This window comes from Arvicola amphibius, chromosome 3 (assembly GCF_903992535.2).
Source record: "Arvicola amphibius chromosome 3, mArvAmp1.2, whole genome shotgun sequence".
Taxonomy (NCBI): Eukaryota; Metazoa; Chordata; class Mammalia; order Rodentia; family Cricetidae; genus Arvicola; species Arvicola amphibius.
This window is the reverse complement of record NC_052049.1, coordinates 28,775,914-28,788,344: the sequence shown is the minus strand read 5'-3', so window position 1 is coordinate 28,788,344 and position 12,431 is coordinate 28,775,914. Positions and strand designations below refer to the sequence as shown.

Below are 12,431 nucleotides of genomic sequence, written 5' to 3'. Positions count from 1 at the left end.
AGAGGCCCCCCATTGAGTTTCCCAGTGGCAACAGGTTGCCTTGTCTATCTCTTGTTGACCTGCACTCATTTGTCCAGTGTCTGCCTTTTCCACATCTCCTACATATACCTGAAGGCTGAGTCCTCCTACGTCTGTTATTTCTAGAAGAGGCATTATTATTATTATTGTTATTATTATTATTATTGTTGTTGTTATTATTATTATTATTTCTGAAAATCCGTTGTCTGCAATTCCTTTTAATATGTCCCATCTTGCCACAATTAAAACATTTGGTAACTTGATGCCTCCTTTTTGCATTAGAAATTGCTTCTTCGACCCATGCTTCAGTGCCATAGTCAAATGATTCAACATTCATTGTATGTAAGACCCATTCATCCAAGGGCGCTGATCTCATCTTTAAAGGCCCCAGGATCCTTTTACACTCCACATTGGCATTCTCATAAGCCAAAGATTCAATTATTATACGTCTTGCTTCTGGGTCAGATATCCCTATCTGTACAGCTTTAGTTAGCCTTTGTAAAAAATCACTAAAGGGTTCTCTCTGACCCTGTTTAACTCTGATATATGATTCCAGTCTCTGTCCTGGGTCTTGAACCCTGTCCCAAGCCTTTAAAGCTGCTGTAGTACATATGGATAAGGTGTGTTCATCATAATTCGCTTGTTCCAGAGGATCGGAGAAAAGTCCTTCACCTAGAATTTGATCTAGGGAGATCTCAATTCCCTTTGCTCTTTCCTGCTGTTCTAAAAGTTTAGCCTCTTGTCTGAACATGCATTTCCAATTTAATTGTGACCCACTCTCTAGAACAGCTGATACTAATTGTACCCAATCATGGGGCGTTGCCTTATTGCTTATAGACCAAGTTTTGAGCATCTCTCTAACAAAGGACGAATGTAGCCCAAAGTTCATAATGGCTTGTTTAATTTCTTTGAGATCATTCATACGGACGGGTTCCCATGTATATTCCTTGATGACTTTAGGGTTTTTGGAACCAGTCACCTTTTCTGACGTTACTATTGGAAAGGCAGGTAGAACTTTATGGAAATTATCCCGGAGAGTTTTACTCATTGACGGAGTTAAATTTCGCCTTTGTACCGTTTGCTCCTGTTCTATAATTTCCTCAATCTTTTCTAATCTGCTTACTATTGCCTTCTGTAAGGCCTGGATCTCCTGTCCAGAATTATGCTCCAAGGCCTTCATGGAGGATTCCAAAACATGAAGTTTGTCCAGTAGAGTTAGTATCTCATCCTTGGATAGAATTTTCATGGCATGAATTGTGCCTTCTTGTATTGACAATCTGTCAGCCAATCTGTCATATCCTTTAGACAAAGTCCGATTTTCACATTCAGCAGTTTTAATTCTCTCTGATAATGTTTCAGACAGGGACTGAAGTTTACGATCCAAATCAGCTGTTCTCTCCTCCGCAGCAATGAGTCTCTCCTTAATATCAGACTGTAGTTTTTCTAAATTTTGCTCATTTGACCGAGTCATATCAGACAAAGCCCTATTCCCTTCCTTGAGACCTTCAAACTCTTTCTTGGTGTCAGTCTGAATTGTTTTTGCAAATACCTCGACCGACTTAAAGTTGTCACTCAAAACAGTTGTGCCCTTTCTTAAGCATTCAACCTCTGTCCTAAGAATCCTGGTTTCATTCTGTAAGGACTTTATCATTTTTCTATTTTCAAACCATGTAAGGGAGAAACCAAATACGAGAAAAATTGCAAGCCCTATAAACATCCAAGTTATGGGAATATCATATGTATCCTGTAATATTTCTACCATAGTATAATTAAATAGATTGCAGAAGCTTTCAACGGTGATATGGTCAGACATTTTTTTTTTTTTTTTTTTAATCAAAAGAAATTTTACCTGAAATGACCGTTCCCTGCCAGTAGGTCGCTAGGGCAATAACCGCTCGGCCAAACCGAGTCTGCAGTACCAGCGGAGCTCGAATGTTGGGACTCCGGCAGTAACCGCTAGTCTCCGGCAGGTCAGGGCCCAGGCCGAACTCAGCCGGGACTGGTGCTGCCTGAGGGGTTAGCGAGCTCGGACTGAGTCACCCGCGCGCACACACACACGTCCTTTGCTCCGTACAAGCAGGGCTGGGACAGGCTAGTCTGGGAAACTGCTCTGAAGCAATCAAGAGCCCAAGGCCGAATCCCTGCCACGCAGTGTGGGAACTGGAGCTGAAGGCTCCCAAATGCCCTAGTTGGACGCCAAAATGAAGGTGCGTGGTTGATCGGCAGTTATGATTCACCAGACAAGCTTTAATATATATAATTCAGTTTTAATAAAGGAAAGGAAAGGGAACTTACAAATCCAAGGTTCCAGCGAGGTGGGCAGGAAAACAAAGAGCAGGCAGGCCGCAGGCCCGCAAGATTTTATAAGTCAATATTAGCCTAAGGGGGACACGCCTAAGAGGGACACGCCTTTAGACCAAGGGGGACACGCCTTTAAACCAAGGGGGACACGCCTTACAAAACAAGGTTTTGGGCTAGGCTTCCCCTTCATGCTATGATTACCTGCATGCTTGTCTTTGCCAAGAACGTCTTGGGAATCTCCTATGACCTCGTCATAATGTAGCTCTGTATTGCCAGCATGTGGCATGATGCGTGGCATATAATAGACGCTCATTAAATGATATTTGAGTCTCTGAGCCAGACAATTTGTAATATAAGCACTTCTTTCCAAGCTTAGAAATGTTCTGTCCATTCTGCTTGATTGACATCATTATCATGCCTTGGTGTAAGAAAGGAAAAATGTTTTTATCAGTGATTCTGTCTGGCGGCTTTATAGTTGAGGTCGTTGCCAGGTCCTGCACTGTGATGTAATAACCCGCTCCCAGCTGTTCTGAAATTCCCTTCCTTGTTACTGTGACCAGCCTCCTCCGACTTCTCTGGGATCATTTACGTTCATGCTTGCTGTTTAACCGGCCAGAAGAGATAATGTATCTTGTTTAGAGGACCTTAATGTTAGTTAATGGGCTACTATGGATTGGTAGCACATAGTCTGCCCTTGTGAATGCAACAGCCTTGTTAGTCAGGAGAAAATTGGTGAGCCAAGTACTGAGAGTGGGAGGGAGATAGACTGTGTGGCACACGGAATTAAAATCATGTGTCGCGTTTAGCAGCATGTGCTCAGTGATAGAGAACAGATTGATCCAGCACGGCAGTGACCCAGAATAATTAAAAAGACATTGTCCAATAATGTGTGCCCTCTCTGGACTTGTTTACAGAATATTCTGGAAATAAGGCAAACGTACAACATGGGAGAGAGAGGTGGAAAGATTGTTAGGCATCGTTTACACTTTGACGTCTGCATTTTAGAAATTGACCTTCAGCAGTTTACGTAAGAACACAGTCTTAGATGGTCTCGAGGCAGAAATCTAACTCTACATCTGTATTCCCTTTGTAGCAGTCTATTGTCTTTTCTGCTCATCATAGAAGTCATTAAAATGCATGGCATAAGGACCGTGTAGACAAAGTTTCTCTTACAATATATTGACACCATTTATTTTTGTTGTTTGTTAGTTGGTTGGTTCTCAGGCTAGCCTGGGAGACACAGTGTAGCTCAGAGGGCCACCACCTCTGTCAATCCTTCTATCTCAGGGTCTCAAGTGCTGGGGTTATAAGTGGGTCTCGCCACATCGGATTTACTAATATCAACCAGCCACATCTACTTTTCTTTAGTGGGGAAATGAGAGGGAAGAAAGGAAATGGAGGAATGTTGTAATTATATATTATAATCTAAATTCTTTTTCAAAAGATCATGATCTAACTTAAATATACTTCAACTTTGCAGGATGAGGTGCACATATCAAGTAGACCCTGAGTAGAACTTGCTTTCCCCAGTGATACCTATGTGTTGTGATTGCTTATTGTAAAAATCTGGCACCAAATAATGATTGCTGGAAAAGCTCATTGTACAGCTCTTCTGTTTATACTAAGACTTAATGCTCAAGTCACAGAGGAGAATGTGACGAGTGTGTTTCTCTTTCTCTGGGGCGCAATGATATGGTTTTTAGAAACCAACCTATGGGGAAGAAAAAGGGGCATTTTGTTCTGAGATTTGATGACTTTTGTATTTTGTGGCTACTTCACACTCATGGGGAAAACCAAATACAACATTTTAATTTTCGAGCTGAAATGAACAGAGCTGCCCTTGCCGCTCCAGAGAAACTGGAGCGGAGAGCATTTAGGAGAGGGAGGGGATGATGAAAGCTCTGCCTTACTGAGCCTGCTAACTGGTGTTAGATTCAGGGATTATTGACTCATTCACAAACTGAACGCAAGTCACACTCTCTGTTAGATTTAGCAACATTATCTGTGTTCTGGAAATGTCAGCATTTAACCCCATTCCACCGTGTAGTTGGTGCGTTACATTTTGTTCTTGGATTATAAAAAGCTCCAAGGATGAGTAACAGCCCCAGTGGGAAGGGAACGTCTTACAGAATAACCTTGAAGAGGTTTGGCGTTAGCCTTTCAAGTTTTATTTGTCAACATCACGACAAATCCTCCAGGTTTTAATCTGGCTGTTTTCGCAACTCTCCTCACTGAGAACTGCTTTTGGTTTCGCTCTATTAATTATGCCTTGTCTGCCTGACTTTCCTGGAGTGTGTGGTAATAGTGTAATTTCTTCTCACTATTAGCAACTAGTGTTTTGAATAAGAATGTTAGAGATATTTTATTTTTTTTGGTTAGATGTACTCCATTTAATTATTTGTCTGGATCTGTTAAAGACTCAATGAAGTTCTTATTTAGAAAAAGAAATGGCAAGTAAAAGTTGGAAATTTGGGAATGTGGTTTACATGGTATGAAAGCATACATTATAAAATCATACATTTAGTGCAGACTGGCATTTTTTTTGTCAGTCAAATTATAAGCCGAATAGCAGAATAGGCCAAGCTAGACTGTTTGAACTTGTTAGTAGAGGTGATGAAGATAAAAAAATGCTTATAAAGTATTTTTGCATTAAAAACCAATTATTCCAAATGGCAAAAAAGAGCTACTGGGGTTTTTCATGTTTATATTCTTACCTTTTGGGGATAATAGGTCCTACTGATTAGGCTATAAGCTATAGTTTTAGCAGACTGAGTTATTTAGAACTGGCTACGTAAACCAGACTGAACTTGAACTCACAGAGAGCCACTTGCTGCTGTATCCTGAGTGCTGAGAATAAAGGTGGGTGCCACCACAGCCACTTCTATTTTTATTTTTTTTAAAAATATAGTTTATTTATTTTTATGTATATGGTTATTTTGCATATATGTACGCCTGTGCACATATGTATGTGTGGAGGCCAGAAAAGGCATCGGATCCTCTAGAACTGGAATTACCAGTTGCCATGAAGAAGCCCCCAGCCCTCCTAACTGCTGAGCCGTCTCTCCAGCATTCTGCCATTTGGAGTTGTTCGTCCTCTCCCTTCCCATCAGAGCAAGTGTCCCGACTGTTTCCTCCCTTGCTGAATCTTATCCATGCTTAGGACTTCTTGGTCTAAGGTGAGGGTACCTGACTCACATTTCCCCACTAAATCTATGGAGCTCCCACTTGAAGGGCTTGATCTCTCCCTGCGCAAACCCGCACAGTATATTGCCCCATGGATTTCCTACGTGCTAGTTGGTCACAGACCAGCGACGTTTATTTTGCACGGCACAAACTGGAGGAAGGTTATATATACTATTGTCCAATTATACCCGTTCTTTATGGCCGCACATACCAACTGTTAATAAGCCATTGGCACGTGCTGCTATGGACTGAATGGAGCGTTTTCCTTGTTTGTCCTGAAAGGAGTGTTGTTGCCTCCACTTATCCGCTGATGTCTCTTCCATTTTTCTCTTGGTGGCAACTTGGTGATTCTGTATTTAGGCTTCTAAAGAGTATTGGGAGATAATATCTTGAAGTCTAGAGTTAGTTCAGAAAATCAGTATTTCGTCTTAGAGTTTAGTTCTTCCTCACACACACTAGTTCTGTCCTTTCTTCCTATGACAGAAATGAAGGCACAAAGGAACTGATCTGTCCCATTCCTTCTGTCTTCTGCCCAAGCAGTGGAGATGACCATTCCTAATTCTTCAGCAGGAACAGCAGCAGAACACATTCCTTCATTGCTGTCGGCACTCGGGACAAGCCTCATCTGGCTCCCACCGCACTCCTGTGACATGCTTGTTAAAGAGTCAGAGATCTTCCATGTGTCCTAGGTCATGCATGTCTGTATTGTGCGCATCATTTTAAAGTGTGGGCTGATATTGCTGCCCACGCTGTAGTTACAAAACTCATCACTTTACTGAAAATTCTTTTCATCATCAAGGTGAATGACAGTGGCCCTCAGGAGCCCATTCGTCATTTTCAGCCTGTGGCACTGGGTCTGATTTCTCTTTTTCCCAAACATTCTGAAGTCTGGAGTTGGACCTCCTTAAAGACCGGGATTTAACTCCGGACTCACTCCCTGGCTCATGAAAAATCCCAAGTTTAGCCTGCCATTTTCACTCAAGATTCCCATCGTCTCTACTTGGCCAAGCAGCATATCTTTATTGGTTCAGAGACCAGAATCACGGTTCCTGCCATAATTTCACTGTGAAAGACAGGGCTTGTCAGAAAGCCATACGGAATCCACCAGCAAACGGTCTCCCAAGAGTCTGCGTCTCTGTTGACATCACTGTCTTATTTCTGAGCCAGTTTTGTCACTTCCATTAAAACTGGCCATCCTTGTCTTTTTCTGGGGTGAAGAAGAGTCTGATTTTATGGCCGCCAGAGTGATAGCCTTTCTCTTCTCAACCCCACTTTAGATATTTTTACTGTATTTCGTTTATATGTCTGACTGTTCGAGCAGGGGCACATTTTCTTGACATCATTTTGTTTTAATCAGCCTGATTTCACCAGACACGGTAGAGTGTCCTTTGGCACGAGATCTGATCTACAAGTTTTTCAGTGACAGCTTTGCAATCATATGACCTACTGCTTCTTACGGCATAGGAGGATCGTCATGAAGAAACGAGTATAATTAATACCACGGTGGTGGTACCCTCGCTCTTCCATCCTTGTGCATTTCCGGGAAGAAATGTGCCCATATGCACGTTTGTTCTTGGTCTTTCAACTGGCCGTATTCTATCTTAGCATGAGGCTTCAGCAGCTGGTCATCCTCTGTTGAGTTTCTTTGCCCCTTTGCATTTTTCCAAATGATAGATATTTCTCCATGCTTCCTCTTCCTGTTCTTCTCTGGGTGAAACTCTCATCGGAAGCACCTTTCCTTCAGACCTGGGCCATTTTCCTGGCAAAAGAAGGGTGTCCCTGCTAACCTCTGTGGCAGTTGAAGTGTGTACGGGAACCTTTGCTTCCTGTGGGACACTACTGCAGACTTCTGCTGCCCTGCAGCAGTTTTCACTCACAGTTTTTAGGATCACGGCCATGTTTGTGGATGTAACAAACTGAGGTTATTGCTTAAAAAAAGTCTCTTATACCAATAAAGTAAGATTGTTTTAAAAATAAAAAGCCTTATGTTTTTTTTTTTTTTTTTTATTTTAAAGTATTTCCTCACAGCTCCTCCGTTCTCCCTGAGATGCTGGATACAAATACGTTGTCATCACGGATGGATACTTGCCTTCCTTGGGGCTTTAAAACAGAACTTCCCACTTATAAAGTAGGGACAGGGCAAGGCAGAGAGAGTAAACCTTTAAAAAATAAAGTTCAAATCAATAATGATTATCATTTCCTAGCCTTGATTCCCCTGTGCCAGCAACTGAACGAAGACAGGTACTAATTAGAGAAACTTCAAGTGTCTGGATTCTGAGCTGTACCAGATGGTGCTGTGTGAGAACTATTCATAGTGCCAGGGAGAAGGTTGGGTTGTTCTTAGCTACCGCTCTTCCATCTTGAGCTTGTCCAAGGATGCTTACATTTGCCCGTCTCCCCCAGTCCTTTGAATTTGCCCTGGTACTGCCAGGGGATGCCTTTGCCATCTTTACTGAGGACTTCGTGGGAGCTCATTTCCTTCTTTGCTGTCAGATTTCCTTTCTTGCCTTGTGTTATAACTTGATCACGTTGGGCTTTTAAATCACCCTGTTGGCTCTTCCTGGGTGTGTCTCAAGATCACGCGAAACTGGGACCATCTTCACCCCTGCGCACGGACACCGTACAGACATTTTCCGCCCCTGCTATTTTGTTGTCATTGAACCCCTCATAGATTGTTTGAAAACAGATTTTCCCCTTTGGGTTTGTACTGAATATTTGCTACCAACTCTGAGAAAGCCTTGTTTGTATAGAAGAGTTCAGCACAGTGGTTGGGATGGCTTTGACAAGAGCCGCACATGCATTTCCTACAATACGGAAATTAGCACTACACAGCGTGGAACTGACCACGTTGAACTGAATGGCTGCTTTTTAAAATGTTAAACTAGGGCACGTTTGTTGTGTTTGTTGTGTTTAAGTTACAATTGCCCTTAGACATGAAACTTTGCCTTGAGTTCATAAGTTTAGAAGAAACTAATTGGTGGAACCAGAAGAGTCAATAGTTATTGTGTACTCTTGAGATTTCCTGTTTAACTAAGGACCACTCTCTCTTCCTTTTCTTCATCATTTTTCCTGATCTTGCTGAAGAGTAAGTCGGGCAGACACATTAGGAAGCTGCTATTGTAATTCCAGCAAGAGATCTGAAGGCCAGACTGACTGCAGTCAGGTTAAGTATGGGAAAGAATCCACGAGAAGCTTGGCTCATCAAGATAACAGGGAAAAGGCTCCTGTATTTATTTCCTGGTGTTGGAATTGATTTTTATACCTTTACTATTTCGCATTACCATGTGTCTGTGAACTCTCTCACCAGCCTCATTTCATATATTTATTTCCTGGTTTGGGAAGCCATCTATTTACACTTTTGGAATACATAACATTTGTGAGGATCTGGGGGTGGGATTCGGTGGCAGAATGTGTGCATAGCATTTGTGAGGTCCTGGGCAACCTACCCAAATCCCAACTTTGTTTTTTTAGGCTTCTCCCCTTAAACGGGAATCAAAAATACCTTTCACAAAGCTGAGATACAAGTTAGTCAGGAAAGTGCTGGCTTGTAAGCCCGAGGACCTGTGCACAGGCTCAGTTTCCACAAGCCTATTTAAGCATCACCCCCTATCCAACCCCAGCCCACCTGCCCGGATGAACATTTGTAATTCTAACCCTGGGAGGCGAAAACAAGCAGAGTACTGGAACTTGTTGGCCAGCTAGCCTGGCTACCCGGTCACACACAGGCCAGTGAGACTCAGTTTCAAAAGAGAAGTGGGAAATTCCTAAGGAATGGCACCCAGGGTTGTCCGCTGGCCTCTGCAAGCAGCCCTCTCCCACAGAAATAACTTGTACAGCTACCCAGAGAGAGGATGTATTAGCATTTCACTGTGCTTCTGCTTTTCCTAGGTCTAAATATAGTCGTGCTGAAAGGAAATGCTAAATTACCCTGGATTGATTAGTACAATATTCCAGTGTCTAAATATCTACTATTTTTGTAATTAATATGTTTATCAAGAAAGAAAAAAGGAAAATGGTGTAGTTGCATTGAAGTATATATATTTGCTTGTAAAAAAAATCTTCTCTTTATGAAGCATTAAATTATGAAATGCTATTCAATATTACCAAAGCATAATTTCTGTTTACTGTGTTAAGACCCATGGTGTTTGTTTTTACCAATTCCCTACTGTTGAAGATTGATGTTGTTTCTGACTTTATGAATTCTGTGATCGATATTTTCTTGAATAATAAGCCTTCGTGTATACTGAGGATCAGTATAGTAGAAACACATTTTTGAAGTCAAGAATTTCATTGAAGACTCAAATAGAAAACAAGGTAAAGTAATGAATGAGCTGTAGAGACTCAAAGTTGCACCCTGGTTCAGACATAGGAACAATGCCTAACTGCTCAGAACTGCTTCTCGCTCCTTTTAGCCTGATCCCCACATTGTAGAAAAAGTCAGGTTGGGGAATGGGGAAAAGCTAAGTCAGTCATGTGCCTGCTGTAAAACACGAGGGGCTCAGTTTGGATCCCCAGTAACCACATAAAGCAGCCAATCGTGGGAGCACACATTTGTATGTCCTGGGTCCCTGGAGCTCATGGGCCAGTCAGCCTAGCCAAAGTCATGAGTTATAGGTTCAGTGAAGACTTTTGTTCAATAAAGAAACAAACAAGGGGGAAGACTGAGAAAGACACCATTGGCAGTTTCTGGCTTGCACATACACACACATATATGTGCATGGTAACTTGCACACATGCATGGTCACTCCCTCACAGACATGTACATGCACCACGTACACAGAGAGAAGGAGAGAAGGGGAAAGGCAGAGGGGAAAGGAGGAAAGGAGAGAGAGAGGAAGATTATGAATGATAATTATGAATGATACCATAGGTGTGGTGGGGAGGATAAGAATATAGGGCAAGAAATCCTCTTGTCATCCCCTGTGGAAGGACACCCCCTACCCCCAGTCCTCTGTCCTTGCTTGTTCTCGAGTTCATCTCCAAACTCTAACTCACATGGATGCCACATGATTCTTCCTTAGCCTTGTCGTTTCTGCAGGTCTATTTTTATCAGAAAGGTAGTTCTCACCTAGTGTCCTGGCCTTCTTCAGCTGTCTGGGGGCCTTGTGTAGCAACCGAACATCTCCTGTAATCCATGTTCCTCCTTTGTGACAGGAACCTAGAGAGACATAGGATAACAGAATGCCATAGTGAGGTCTGAACTCCACAGACTTCTGGATAGTCTCTTTAATATTTTAGATGGCAGGTTCAGAATAACTCTCCTTGTTTAAAAACATCAGCTCATTTAAGCAAATAAATATTTGCGTTAGGCATTGTTTGAGAGTCCTGTTACTATAATAAAAGATTTGGTAATTACCTCAGAAGAAAAAAGGCTTATTTTGGGCTAACGGCTTTGAATTACGCTTTCATGATCAGACATGCCCACTGCCTTTGGGACCTCTGGTGGGAACTAGATAGTAGTCCTGGGGGCTGTGTGATAGAACAGCCTGCTTGCTTCACTGTGGTCGGAGAGCAGAACGCACAGATGAAGGGGCCATAGTTCCATAAAAGTTAGCCACCCCTAAGCGACCTGAGGATGCCGCCAATCTTTTCATATAAAGCATGGGAAACATCAAGCCATGGCAAGTACAAAATCCAGTCAGCTCACTGTGCATGTGTCATGAGAAAGCTAATTCTTTAGCCAAAATTAGCTTTAACCAGAACTCAATGTTAAGATTAGTTTTCCTTGACTCTTTGTCATTTTTTAGTTCATTTATGTCTCAGGAAAAAAAAAAAAGAATCCAAAAATAGCAGATTAACTTGGGGACATTTTATATTATTTCAAAATGCCTGTGAGTGACTCTGATTTGAATTAATTTCGCTATTTCTAGTTATTACTTAATCATTCCTTCTTGAAATTTCCATATTAAAATCAATTATCCATCTTGGAGGGAAATTATTTCAATGATTACAGTTCTGTCGTGATTCTGAACAATAGGAATAATTTCAAATGGCTGTGACGGGCGTCCACATCTATATTTAAAAACCTCTTCAACTGACCGCACAGACAGTGTTACAGATTTTGTCTTTGACGTGATAAATTTCTCACTAATTTTAAGGAGTGTGCTTTTGAGCTTTGCATTGGTGAGCTGCAGATAATGAAAGTCCAAGCAGCTGCCCTGGTAAATCTGATGAATTTGTAGCCAGACCTCTTTTTGGAAAAGGCTAAGCTCTGTCACTTTATGTCCTGAATATTGCGTTCAGATGTGTCGATTTTGGGTTCTTCTCAGTTGTGGGTTTAAAAGGTGTGGTAGCCAGTGCGTGCCCTTTTATAGATAACACTTGTGTATTATTTATACCATATTCACAAGTGAGACATGAATTTTTATATGCTTTATTTTTAAAAACATAAACATGTTCATTCTAAGCTATGACTGTCTTAACATTTTTTTTTCTTTCTGTTTTTCTCTAGGTTGAAGAGATTGTAGACATTGGATCATTCGCCCCAGAGGATATCCACATTCCGAAGATTTACGTACACCGCCTGATAAAGGGAGAAAAATATGAGAAAAGAATTGAGGTATCTTACGGAGCGTTTTCTGCCAGTCTGTTTGAATCTGGTTACCAGTGTTGCTCCTAAGTAGGAGCCTCTGGTGTGTCCATTGGAAAGGAACCGACTACAATTCTGCCCAGCGTAACAGTGTCTCCACATCTTGTGATTTTCTAGGCTGTCATATCTGCCCGGATTCTGTAATGGTTACAATTTATGATTCCTGATTTTGGGTAGCTATTTTTGAGGGTAGAGGTGAATAATCAGGTCTTGGGTGGCTTTACCCTTCTGAAGTCTTAATGCTTTCTTAGAAATATCCATCTTGAAATAGTTCTGTACGTCTATGGAATAAAGAAAGAGTTAGTTTTTAACTAGCCTTGAGCTATGGGCAGATGTGTCA

At 41.7% G+C, this 12,431-nt stretch overlaps 1 protein-coding gene across 1 annotated transcript in view; it reads left to right on the top strand.

Annotated features, from left to right (window-relative positions):
- Oxct1 (3-oxoacid CoA-transferase 1) overlaps window positions 1–12,431 on the top strand; it is a 126,945-nt gene that overhangs the window by 53,074 nt on the left and 61,440 nt on the right. The window contains exon 8 of the mRNA XM_038322563.1: window positions 11,954–12,061. Within this exon, the coding sequence (XP_038178491.1) occupies window positions 11,954–12,061 (108 nt within the window). The remainder of the gene's footprint in view (window positions 1–11,953; window positions 12,062–12,431) is intronic.